The 13,583-nt window shown below is 41.2% G+C and overlaps 1 protein-coding gene across 12 annotated transcripts in view; it reads right to left on the bottom strand.

The window, feature by feature from the left end:
- The window catches only part of KTN1 (kinectin 1), a 168,407-nt gene that overhangs the window by 68,530 nt on the left and 86,294 nt on the right, over positions 1–13,583 (bottom strand). For 9 of the 12 annotated variants that reach the window (XM_088461377.1, XM_088461381.1, XM_088461372.1 and 6 more), the window contains exons 9-17: positions 13,170–13,302; positions 12,518–12,605; positions 12,221–12,372; positions 11,246–11,314; positions 10,262–10,299; positions 8,934–9,024; positions 7,734–7,802; positions 7,100–7,137; positions 5,136–5,226 (exon numbers count right to left, since the gene is read on the bottom strand). In XM_088461377.1, coding sequence (XP_088317503.1) covers positions 5,136–5,226; positions 7,100–7,137; positions 7,734–7,802; positions 8,934–9,024; positions 10,262–10,299; positions 11,246–11,314; positions 12,221–12,372; positions 12,518–12,605; positions 13,170–13,302 — 769 coding nt within the window. The remainder of the gene's footprint in view (positions 1–5,135; positions 5,227–7,099; positions 7,138–7,733; positions 7,803–8,933; positions 9,025–10,261; positions 10,300–11,245; positions 11,315–12,220; positions 12,373–12,517; positions 12,606–13,169; positions 13,303–13,583) is intronic. The other 3 variants (XM_088461374.1, XM_088461376.1, XM_088461382.1) reach the window with 1 other exon arrangement.

Below are 13,583 nucleotides of genomic sequence, written 5' to 3'. Positions count from 1 at the left end.
GCGTCGCTGAGTGTACGGATCTACGTGCAATTCTTGGTCACATGCATCTCAGAGGCATATCCACTTGTGGCTGAATAAGCACAACTGGGTGGTAATGGGGTGTTTGCACGTGGGTATATAGTTAGAATAGTTGGCTACGCAGAGTTGTGGGCATGCAGAAATCAGTCCGATTTCAGATGCACAAGTACATGTTGGTGCAAGTGTGTGCTGATAATGACAACTGCGTGTGGATAGTGGCGGTGTGGTTGCATAAATGCGTGCATCGTTGCATACGGGCAAATATCCGCACTGAATTCCGTGCATGCAGTGTAAGTATACTTGCGGCCGACTTACAGGCATCTCTGAATCGGCCGCACTGAGCGCGGCAACACAACTGTCATTTTCTGTGCTACTCATTAGTACCATTAGGTATTTAAAGGAAGATATATACAGTGAATACATTGAGATATCAATAGGTAATATGTTGCAGGGCACTGACTAGCAGAGACACATTCTTCTGTACTAATCACCAGTCTGTCCACCCCTCATGAGTCATTTTCCTTTTCACAGTGAAGATGGAAAACCAGCTTACATGTAACAGTCATTTACTTTATAATAGATAATGACGACTTGCATGAAGTAAGGAAAAGTAACCACCCAAAATCTCTTAATGGTTGGCAGATATGAGTCCAGCACATTAAACGGCTGCCTGGCTAGGCCATGCTGACAGTGAAACTTGTGCACCTCTACCCCTGTATGACGTACCAGCTCACGGCTTTCCTTATTTAGTTACACCTTTGTGGAAAAAACTGCTTCAGGTCCTAGCAGAGGTGATAACAGGTGAAATGGTAGTATCACATGTGCATGAGATGAAGGATAAGGATACTGTTCGGTTATAGTTCTTCTCATATGGATGATGTGGATTTACTCTCATCCCATTGCCAATTATGTTGAGATGAAATTAGCATGAAAGTGATCTTCTCTGTGAAAAACCACATATATATATATATATATACACACACACATATATATATATATATACACACACACACACATATATATATATATATATACACACATATATATATATATATATATATATATATATATATATACATAGACCTGGGGTGGCAAACCATTGCCAACTGTACACAATGTAAATTCATGTCTGTAATCAGTGAGGACAGAGACTTAAGTACATTAGACAACCAATTTCGGAGGGTGTTTACCAAGTTCTGCTCATGCTAGTAGATGAAACACCCACTCTGCAAGATAATCAAAATTTACTTGGCCAATCTAGCAGCACACAAGTGATACTGATACTGCAAGCCAAAAGTCATTGCTTTGGAAATAGTTTAAGAGACACTGAGCCCATAGCAACAGTGCCAGCTGTGTACATGAAAGGTTACTAGTTCATGTTGGCAAAGAACGATAATCCTAATCCAACAATGCAGATGGAAATACAATGCTAATTAGGATGAATATGTACAAGCTGTTCAATAAGGGACTGAACTTGTACTGGAAGTCGATTCTGACACTAGAAGACCTCAGCAACCGGAGTAAATCTTTGCAGGAGACAACAGAGATCGCTCTCCATTACCAGCTGTAATGAACACTATACCTTCGAAATTAGTGGCGTCTCATTTCCAGAACTAATTTGCTGTTAAACAGAGATACGGAATGTACCTAATCACAATTATGTTTCAACTAAAGCTCTACCTGTCTACATCAATGTTGTTACCAACAGAAAAGTGTCTGTACTCAGGTTCATGTCATAACTTGTGACTATGGCTAGTATAGGAATTTCCCCACTCAGCAGTTAGTATAAGGGAATTGGTATGAATTCCCGGCGGCGGCAGCCCGACATCAGCAGAGATCCCGGCAGCAGAAGCCCGACAGCGCTCGAAATCCCGATCGTGGATAGGTAAGTATTGTCTAACCTAACCCATCTAACCCTAACCCTCCTTAGGGGTGCCTAACCCTAACCTCCCCCCCCCCCCAAGTGCCTAACCCTAACAACCCCCTTCCCTGCTGCCTAAACCTAAGTCCCCCGGGGGGGTGCCTAAACCCTCCCTCCCCTAGCCTAACCCTAACCCTCCCGGGGGGATGCCTAACCATAAGCCCCCCCAGGAGCCCTAAACCTAACCTTACCCCCCCTGCGGCTGTCCGCTCGCGGCGCCCAGCATCACTACGATCGGGATGCCGGGCGCCCGGCATCACTACATCTAGACGCCCAGCATATCACCCTTGCCGGGATATGACAGTCGGGGAAGCCGGCTGCCGGTATTTAGGCAGTCGGCTTCCCGATTGCATACCAGTATAAGAGTCCTCCAAAAAAATTCCACACCATTGTCATCATCACGGTCCTTGGCTATCATCACTATCATCATTACTATTGGTTTCCACACTGTCTAATGAAAAACTGGGACAAAGTCCAGCAAACTTACATTGGGATCACAAATCCCACACTGCAAATGAAACTGGCTTGCATAAATTATCAATTTGGCATGGGATAACATCGGGCAACTATAGATTAGAAATAGGACATCTGATAATGGAACGAATAAACTGTTTGCTTTGTGGTCTGGACAAGTACCACACTTTTAGCTCATGTGCTTAAACAGAGAATTTTGCACACATCAATAAATTGAAGTAGGTTAGCAAGCAGTTTAATTTTAAAAGTAAAAGTACAAGATATGCTCTTATCTAATTACAAAGTAATAACTTGCCACAACAACAGCAGCACACGTGGTCTGCAATTAGATGGTATTCTATCTTGGCTATTTTCGATAAGAGAAAACAGAAGCCATCAATGACTAAGTCATGGGATGTGAGCCACGCCCCTGTTGTACTTCTTTGGACCACTTTTGGTAAGTACTACTCCTGGGAAGACCCAACAAGAGCTGCCGTTTTGTAGATGCTCTGACCCAGTCGTCTAGTCATCACAATTTGGCTCTTGTCAAAGGTGCTCAGATCCTTAGGCTTTCCCATTTTTCCTGCTTCCAACACATCTAGTTTTTTTATTTATTCCATATGAGCATATTGGCTGTATAATCGTACAGTAGATAGCCAAGGCAAGTTTGCGGTTTCAGTGTTTTTAGAGCTTTTTGTCAGATGTTACTATGGTATACTGACGTAAAATTACAAGCATTTTATAAGTGTCAAAGGCTTTTATTGACAATTACATTAAGTTTATGCAAAGAGACAATATTTGCAGTGTTGACCCTTCTATTTCAGGATCTCTGCAATTCGCCCTGGCATGCTGTCAATCAAATTCTGAGCCACATACTGACTGATAGCCACCCATTCTTGGAGTTTGTCAGAATTTGTGGGTTTTTGTTTGTCCATCCACCTCTTGAGGATTGACCACAAGTTCTTAATAGGATTAAGGTCTGGGGAGTTTCCTGCCATGGACTCAAAACTTAGATGTATTGTTCCCCGAGACACTTAGTTATCACTTTTGCCTTATAGTAAGGTGCTCCATCATGCTGGAAAAGGCATTGTTCGTCACCAAACTGTTCTTGGATGGTTGGGAGAAGTTTTTCTTGGAGGATGTTTTGGTACCATTCTTTATTCATGGCTTTACATGACAGTAAAGAATCCTGAGACCATTCATGTGTGGGGTTGCTTCTCAGCCAAGGGAGCGGGCTCACTCACAATTTTGCCTAAGAACATAGCCATGAATAAAGAATGGTACCAAAACATCCTCCAAGAGCAACTTCTCCCAACCATCCAAGAACAGTTTGTTGACGAACAATGCCTTTTCCAGCATGATGGAGTACCTTGCCATAAGGAAAAAGTGATAACTAAGTGGCTCGGAGAACAAAACATCTAAATTTTGAGTCCATGGCCAGGAAACTCCCCAGACCTTAATGTCATTGAGAGCTTGTGGTCAATCCTCAAGAGGCGGGTGGACAAACAAAACCCCGCAAATTCTTACAAACTCCAAGCATTGATTAAGCAAGAATGGGCGGCCATCAGTCAGTATGTGGCCCAAAAGTTGATTGACAGCATGCCAGGGCGAATTGCAGAGGTCTTGAAAAAGAAGGGTCAACACTGCAAATACTCTTTGCATAAACTTAATGAAATTGTCAATAAAAGCCTTGGACACTTATGAAATGCTTGCAATGTTACTTCAGTATACCATAGTAACATCTGACAAAAAGGTCTAAACACTGAAGTAGCAAACTTTGTGAAAACCAATACTTGTGTCATTCTCAAAACTTTTGGCCATGGCTGTACAATATGACAGAAATAAAAAATGCTAGGCTATAATAAGTCACTAACATTTTATCAAGGATAATACTGAAGCTAAAGACAAAATCTAAAACAAAATACCAAATAAATCTATGGCACTCTAATAGAGCACAGTAATAACTATACACAACTGTATAAAAACTACTGCACTTTATGTGGGAATTCAAGATTTGTGTTATGTATTTTGAAAATGTGTAAAAATAAAATACAACAAGGTGGAAACATAAATCAGATAATGCTGCGTAACAAGTAAATGCAATGTGTACACAACTAGAAAGCAGTCTGTGCTACAAATCGTATTTGTCACATAATCTAACAGAGAACATAGACAAACATTTCCCCTAGATATGAAGCTTTTGCGATATTGGACGTTATTTATTGGTGAATCTCTATCGATTGGTTAATTCACTTTTTTTTACAGCAAGTCTGAAGTATAGCTGAATTGCTTTACCCATCTCTACTAACTGGCTTCTGTTCACCAAGATTTCAAAAACATAAAAAAAAGTACTCGGTGACTGACAATATATTAAAACACATTTCGATAGATGCGTTCCTGTCATCTACTTAGGAAGCAGAGGAGAGTTGCACCCATCAACAACCAGTTTCAGTCATGCAGCTTTAAGACACATGAGTGCATCACTGGACTGTTACAGGCCCAGGGTGTACAGACAAATCAGGAGCAGCTCTGGACTGCAGGATTTCAGTATTAGATGGCTCTCATTTAAAAAACGCTCACCATGGCTAAAAGTGATGAAGTGTCCAAGGGTTGAGGAAGACTATAGCATCCAGGCACAAATGTACTTTAGGATGCATAAATACTATTTTTAAGATGACAGAATAAAAAAAAACAAGAAAACAATCCAATGTTGGATATTACATGGATATTACATGGATATTACCTTTAGTTCCTCCTCAGTATTTGCAAAATTGGCTTGTTCAAGTGCAACTGCATCTTTCACATGCTTTATCTCCTGGTCCTTTTCTGCAATGCTGCAAGGACAATAAAACACCCCCCATTACTTGCACAGCCCTCAAACACCACTAATACTGCACCATAAAGACAAGGAACTCTGGTACTATATGTAACAATACCAGCTTCTTGAAGATAGATCTTCAGAACTGGAAAAGCCATCAAAATACTCAATAATGCTCACTTCAGATCAGCCTTGCCAAGTCTGCCGTATAATACTGAGCACATGAAAAACACTGTTCTATAGCTGAAATGCTTTTTTAGTGACAAGTGCAGTTATACTTTAACCCATAGGTTCCCAAACTCCACCATTACAGTCCAGGTTTTAAGGACATCCATGCTTGAATCCAGATGGTTAGATCAAACTACTGAGGTACTAATCAAGTCACATGCACTCAAGCATGGATATCAGTAAAACAGTAAAACATGTACTATAAGGGCGGAGTTTTGGAACCCCTGCTTTAACCTTATGTAATGCAGATTGTGCAGCCCTTACTGTAATCCTTATGCAAACACAACAAGATATATTTTCATCAAGTCTAAAGAAGGCGATTATATGACTGGTTGACATTGGCAACAAGCTTTGTCCACAAGGTCAATGCATTACTAATAAGAGTATATTTACTAAGGTGCGGGTTTTTAGAAGTGGAGATGTTGCCCATAGCAACCAATCAGAATCTACTTAACATTTATCTAGCATCTTCTAGAAGATAATAGCTAGAATCTGATTGGTTGCTATGGCAACATCTCCACTTCTAAAAACCCGCACTTCAGTAAACATACCCCATAGTCTTTAAATGTTCACAGGTCTTTATCAGCTCTTCTTCCACATAGCAGTGAATACTGGAAAAATCACTGACCAACACAAGTAAGGCTGAAAATGACGTGTGGCATGGATTGCTCTCTCTCCATATCTACATATTCATGGCACAGGAGATGCATCAATAAATTAAACCAAAGCATTAGGTGGCAGCAATAATCTTTTAGGCACGGTGGGTAAAGAGAATTAAGTCAAACATGCCTGCAAGTTTATACTACTGCTGATTTTGTGGCTGTAATTTTGTTTTTCTTTGTAAATCAGGCTGAAATAGTTATGTACGTAAATGTGATCAATTACTTACACCATCAAAAACTATTTCATATTAAAGGGAACTTACTACATTTCTGATTGGTGCCTTTGTTTGAAAAATGAGGTTGCTTGATCAACTCATGCCCCATGATTGTCTTAGTAGAGGCACCTGGAATAAGCCAGCTGAATATGATCCATACAAAACTGGATCACCTTTGCCTTTCCTCCAGCATGTCACAGCTTCCCGCACTCTGGAGCAGTAAAGATGGCCCAAAGCAATGACATGGAGGGTAGCGCTGGAGATAGCCTCTCTTCCACAAATAAAGTTATTATTATGTGAGGCGGCAGCGCTTATTCTAATACTGGTCCAAGACTCCAGGAACTGTGACGGCAAGAGCACTGAGTGTCACAGGGTGTCCCAGATATGCAAATCACACACAATGAGCCTCTGCTAAATGAAAAGTGGAAGCAATAATTTTTAAACTGACCAATCAGCTTTCTCTAGTAACCAAATACATAACTAAATAAAAAATCCACTGACAATGATGTTAGTTTCCATTGCGGAAAAATGAAAACTGGAATCGGCCACTGTTTAAGTGTCTCCTCAAACACAGGAAATTGTGTCATTAGTGGGGAATTTGTAGAACAACTATTTTTACTTTAAAACATCAACTTGAATGTGTTTTGGTAACAGAATTAAAATGGTGCATAACTTCTACAGGTGACAGTAACTGGAGATAATGCTCGGTACTGCACAGGAAGCCGCAATACTACACATATTTTCATATTCAAACAGGCTTCATTTCCTCATCAGATAAACATACCTTTTCTGCAGTCTTTCAACAAGGACCGATGCAGAAGCCTGTGAGATAGAGATATGGTGTAAACATTGCCAAACAAATGACATAAGAGTCCCTGCCATTAAGTATTCATGCAAAAAGTCCTGATGTACCAACTCCAGAATTCTGTTCAGGTTTTGGCAAAATACTAAGTGCACAACCTGATTTCTGATTAGTGAGCTACTGCTTCCATAGTCTACAGAGGCAGCCATTTTGTGGGTTGTACCAATATGCAGTCCATCTTTTCACTACAAAATAGCGAAATCACTGAGGCGATAATACTGGGTAATGCAATGAAATGGCTGCAGACACTAGTCTTTGTAGAACTATCTAATGTTCCACTGTCTGCATAGAACTATATAATGTTCCACCATCTGCTATTAGCAGAAGAGACAGCTGCCCTAAAACATCCAACTTCTCCTGCAGCAAGAGAATTGTCCAATAGTGGAGTGCCTGTACATAGTGCTACTATTGCTTCAGTTGGGAAAGGCTGGCTAACTGAGACGTGTACGTGTCTGGAGAGTTATGCTATAATCTGACAAAATGACACATGTATATTTCTCTTATATGGAGGCTAGAGACCTCTGTAAGGCAGTAACACCTTTATCTCAGCGTTTACCTGGGACTGTATTTGTGAAATGTATTTCTGAATCTGAATTTTCAGCGACTCGTTCTGTTTCCTTAAGTCCTGCAATGAAAACAAAGTAAGTTGTTTGATTAAATGGAATCCTACATCGGTACAATATATAAAATGCTGGTTAAAGAACCACACTGGAAGTGGGATAAAAGAGCATTTGTAGGATAGAATGTTTTATATTGTTGTTTTTTTATTTTGGTGTTGTTGAAGATTATATGACTAGACCAGAGCACTTATTGGATGCTTACTTCAAAAATGGTTACACAGCGGGTGCATAACAGATGGAGTGAGTGACTGTAGAGCCAATCAGAGCACCAGAAAGATAATAGCAGCACAAGTCCCGAGCATCGTGTAGGTTGATGTGGAACAAGGATGCTTACCTAAGAGGGAAAGCATATGCTGGACATAGCTATATGCCACCTCCTCCTACTGAACAAAGAACATATGTAGTTCCTAAAGAGAGAAAGCATATGCTGGACATAATTATATGACACCTCTATTTGTGACACAAATGGATCCAATGTCCAGCTGAACTCTGCAAGCAGATTTTTCACCTTTACTGATTATCGGAACTTTCCTGAAATGAATGTTCCCATACCAGAGGTTCCCAAACACTGTCCTCAAGACACCCCAACAGTTCAGGTTTTAGATATATCCATGGTTGAGCACAGGCGGTTAAATCAAATTGACTGAGGTGCTAATTAAGTCACCTTTGATCAAGCATGGATATCCTTATAACCTGGACAGTTAAGCTGGCTACACATCTAAAGATTATTTATCCAACCTGCCAACTAGTTGATTGGTTGGATTGAAAGTCTGGTAACATATGGGAGTAAATGATGATCAGCAATTTGCTCCTAAATGCCAGAAAACAAATAAAAATGGTCGTCAGACAAGTTTGTTCAATTTTGATCTAAACAATTTGTCCAAACAATAGTTTTTGTCCATTTTCCGGAGTTTGGGAGCAAATTGCTCATGGTCATTTGCCTTCATACGTTACCAGATTTTCATTCCAACCAATCAACTAGTTGGCTGGTTGGACAGATGATCTTTAGATGTGTGGCCAGTTATAGAGTGCCTTGAGGGCCAAGTTTAAAAGGTTAGAGGGTGTGGCCCCTGAAGCATACTATGATGCCTCTCACTGCTACAGAGTACCAAAAATAACATTAATGTTTACACCACCTTCAGCTCCTCTCCGCTGTTTGCAAAATTAGCATGTTCGAGTGCCAAAGATTCCTCCATCTGTTTCATCTCCTTATCCTTCTCTGCAATCCTAAAAACACATGAAGGAATGTTACATTTCTAATACTGAAGGTCTCCACTAGTAAAGCCCCCTGAGACACTGCCGATTCCTATAATTTTTAGGTCGGAATCGCCAAACCGAGATTGTCCAACAGGTTGGATTTTGCCAATCACCCAACCCAGGCATCGGCAGCATGGAAAATTGCCCCAATTAATTACTGATGTATGGAACCCATTACAGAACAAATGCTACACGGGTCACAGGACTGACTAACAGCAAAGCATTACTGGGAAATAAACTACCAAGACTAATCGCTGTAAATCTAATATGCACGTTCATCCAAAACAAGTAGCATCTAACAAAACTCACTCCTGGATGTAAATGTTTACACAACAGGGGTTTCGTATTTGTGTGGGAACATTATCTAAAGCGGACAGGATCCTGCAGTGTCATCCAGCAGGCAAAGGCTGCCCACATCTGGTAATGTGGCCCAGACACCTCGATCAATGATAACTGGAGAAAATTGTGGGGTAAAACTACATGTTCATGTGATCTACCACTGGCAGCATGTTGGGGGTAGCAAGCTACATGGCCAGGGAGCAGGAGAATCTGGCAGGCATTTCGGATTGCTTTTAACTTCCACCAAATTTTTTAACCCAGGTACACACTATAAGATATATTGGGCAATCTTGCAGTCCGCGACCAATCTGCACGACCATCATATAGGGTGTACACCTAATCTATCCTTTATACACACTACATCGTCCCATCTGATGTGTAGCACGACAGATGGCATATGCATTGTGTGATGTGGTAACATTAATCCTGTAATGATATATCGTATCATCGAATGGCGCATTGTGTACACGGACACACTATATCAGAACGGACAGCCGCAAGATCACCGGGTTGTTCAACTGTGTACCCAGCTGTAAGATCTGCGTTTGTTTTGGGAGACAAAGCAATGCCAGTCTGAAGAGAGACATCAGGAGTGTGCACCAAACAGCCTGAATGCCGAACCAGTGTCATCTTTTGGGATCGAGCGTCAAATGAATGACAGGCGCCAATAAAAACCGGAAGATATCCAGATGCTTAGCTCTGGCCAGAACACTTATGTGTGTGACCAAAGTAGACTCCGATTCCATCATTCAGGGTCTTTTCAGCAATAACAGGCTGTGGAACCCATTTGATGATGTGCAATTTTATCCTTGAACTAAAGGTGACAACATGTTTCAATCTGTCAGAATAATATTGTACTAAAACTTACGCTTTATGCAGTTCATCCACTCTGACTGAAGCAGAAGACTGGAAAAGAAAACACACACAGGTATGTTTGTAATCAGTATGGACCATTATATTCTACTTACAGGATGAAGACCTGAAGGGACAACTGAAAACGGGTTGGGTACGAGATGCCGACGCTCGGGAACCCGGGGGTCAGATTCCCGATGCCAGCTTCCAGACAGGATCGCAATCCCGACAGAAGGAGGTAAGCATTCTCTCCTTCCCCTCCCTGCAGCCTAAACCTAACCCTCCCCCCCTAGTGCCTATACCCAATCTCCCTCCTCTCTAGTGCCTAAACCTACCCCTAATCCTCACCCTGACCCCAATAGTTACTGTTGGGATGCCAGTGATCAAATGCCGGCCCAGGGACTGACAGTTGTCGGCATGCCGGCGTTGGCATTCTGAGCGCCGGCATCCCATCAGCCGGGATAATAACTACATCCCCTGAACACATCTGGTGAACATAATAAAGATGTGTAGCAATTACTGCAAGACTCAACTAGATTTAAAGGGGCCCATAAATCAGCACTGCAAATCCCCAATACATCGATGTTCGGCGATCAGTCTGGGAACCAGGGAAATTCTGCATGCTAAAATTCCCGATAATTTTTGGGTCAGACTCAGTAAATCAGGTAAATCCAACATCGGGAATTGCGGCAATCATTCACATATGTGTGGACCCCATTAGATGCGTGCTGAGATGCATACTCCCCAGAATGGTCTGCTACCAGTACCAGAGAAGGAGACATGGAATAAAGAGAGCATTTTGTGCAATCAGAGAGGTGAATTTAAATCTCATATGAAGGGACAAGAGAGATAATAAGCCTGGTCACTAAGCTCTATAATGGTAATGGATATTTAGATTACTTAGGGGTCCTTAGACTATTTTCAAGTATTTCATTTTAACTTATTATCCACTACCAAAATCTGCTCCTATGATACTGAAGTTAATTGGTAGTCTCTTTACCTGGGCTTGCATCTGAGAATGGTATTTCTGAATCTGAACATTCAGTGCTTCATTTTGCTTCAACAGATCCTTACATAAAGGAGAGAAAACAAGAGTGACTTGTGCTGTATAGAGAGAAGGAGCCATACGTAATCAAAGTTGCCCTGACCAGTTTAGGCTATTGGCAATGAAGGACCAAGACAAGGGTTTCCCAATATAAACCAGAGTGTGTGTGTAATAAATATATATATATATATATATATATATATATATATATATATATATATATACACATATACATACAAACAAATACGTTTGCAGATTTTAATCACAGAACAGTTTTCATACACACCACACATCCATCCTATTGGGACTCAAAATACTCTGTCACTGACAATGCATATGAAATATAAAATAGCAGCTTCTAGAGCAATTGCAGTCTGTCTCAAAGTAAAATATATAAAGGGATGTTACTGAGCTGTCCTCCAAGACATGATGTCAGATTGTGTACTTATGCTGGTTAGATGTTGTAGTTCAGGGCTTTCCGTATGGCTGTCCATGACCCAGAGGGGTCCTCAAGGGGTTAATATTTGCGGAGGTCTATAAGCAAATACTTCACCAAGCCTCTACACGAGATAAAAGGACACACACAAAGACCATTGGGTCAATGTAGTAAATTAACTCCACTCACTGGGAGGTGCGTGCTACGTTAGATATAAATATGGAGAGTGTAAAGATGACTGGATGGGGCTACCTAGGTCAGTGTGGGTCTATTAGAAAATGTGAAAAGGCACAGAACATTTCCTGGCACCTGCAATGAGACCAATGCTCCAACCTGAGTGACCTCACACATCTGTCATTAAGTCATTCAGTGTAAACAGCAACAACACAACATTTTGAGGACAATACACACATGGTAAAGATTGATGTCTGTAAGCGAGCCATTGACCCTTACAAAGAGCAGCAAACGAAGGTGAACATCCTGAACTACAGTACCTGCACCTGCATTTGTAGGCTGCCATCCTGCCCAGCATCCATAAGCTGCATGAGTCGCTGCTCCAGCTGCTGGTTTGTCACTATGGTGTCTGTGAGTTTGCTGTGGAGACTCTGGACTTCGGCCTCCTTGGAGATCAGTTTTGTCTGTAGATCTGTGAAGGGAGCAGGCAATGCTTGGCACAAGCAGTACATAACATATAAAACAGGGGGGTATGCTTTATTGTATTTATACAGCAACATTTCTTAACAAGTATGAAATGGAAACCCAAACCTGAAGCAGAGAAAGGAAGTACTCACCTTGTTGGGTCATTTCCATATCGGTCATTCTTTTTCTTAGGTATTTTTCAACTTCTTCCCATCTCCTCTCTGCATCTTGCATCTGAGCCTAGAACACAAGCCAGTGATGTATTATACCTTCATTCATACTCTGTCTCTCCCCCTCAATCTCTTTCTTTCACTCTCAATCTCTTGCTTTAAGGTGCGTACACACTAGACAATATTTTACACGATTCACCCAATTTCGATGCATCGGAGCGACAAATTGTGTAAATATGTCCAAATCGTGAGTGTCCACTCACGATGCCGATTTTTAGCACCATATTGTGTTCTGGCGTGCCGGGGAGAGTTCAAGGAAAATCGCTCACAATATCGCATTGTGAGCACATCGTCTAGTGTGTACGGACCTATTTTTACTAAGGTGCTGGTTTTTAAAAGTGGATATGTTGCCCACAGCAACCAATAAGATTCTACTTAACATTTATCTAGCACCTTCTAGAAGATAGCTAGAATGTGATTGGTTGTTATGGGCAACATCTCCACTTCTAGAAACCCGCACTTTAGTAAATATACCCCTTAAACTATTTTGAGAGAGAGAGAAAAAGAGCGCGAGAGAGAGATTTTATAATAAATATGTGTGACTAATTCACAAGTAGTTTACAAAGTTCTGCACCTTTAGCCCAACCGCCATCTGCTCCTGGTTCTTTTTCTGCAGTTCCTCCTCTGCCAAACTGCTGGTTTTCTCATTCAATTCTTTGACAAGCCTGGCATAATCCTGGCGAAGCTTGTTAAGATCACTGGATTGCCTGTCAAAAAGAAGGCAAAAAGTTAGTAAAAAGTATATTGGGGAACCTTATCCGCAGGTAATTGGGCAAGGAAAGTGGTGTTGCACTTGCATATCAAACCGCAGCTGTTTCCTCGTAAAGATAATTAAAGTAATTCTGATTGGCTGCCAAAGCCAACAACACCTTCTCAGCAGTTGCTGTGAAACAGTTTTTAAACAAGTCACCAACTGTACAATATCATATGATGCGTTCATCAAACAGTACGGAGGCACTAGACCTACAGTATATCAAAGTACAAACAT

Source organism: Taudactylus pleione, unplaced genomic scaffold (assembly GCF_031769625.1).
Source record: "Taudactylus pleione unplaced genomic scaffold, aTauple2 ptg001041l, whole genome shotgun sequence".
NCBI classification, from domain to species: Eukaryota; Metazoa; Chordata; class Amphibia; order Anura; family Myobatrachidae; genus Taudactylus; species Taudactylus pleione.
Note: the sequence above shows the minus strand (reverse complement) of the source record. Positions and strands in the feature narration are given on the sequence as shown.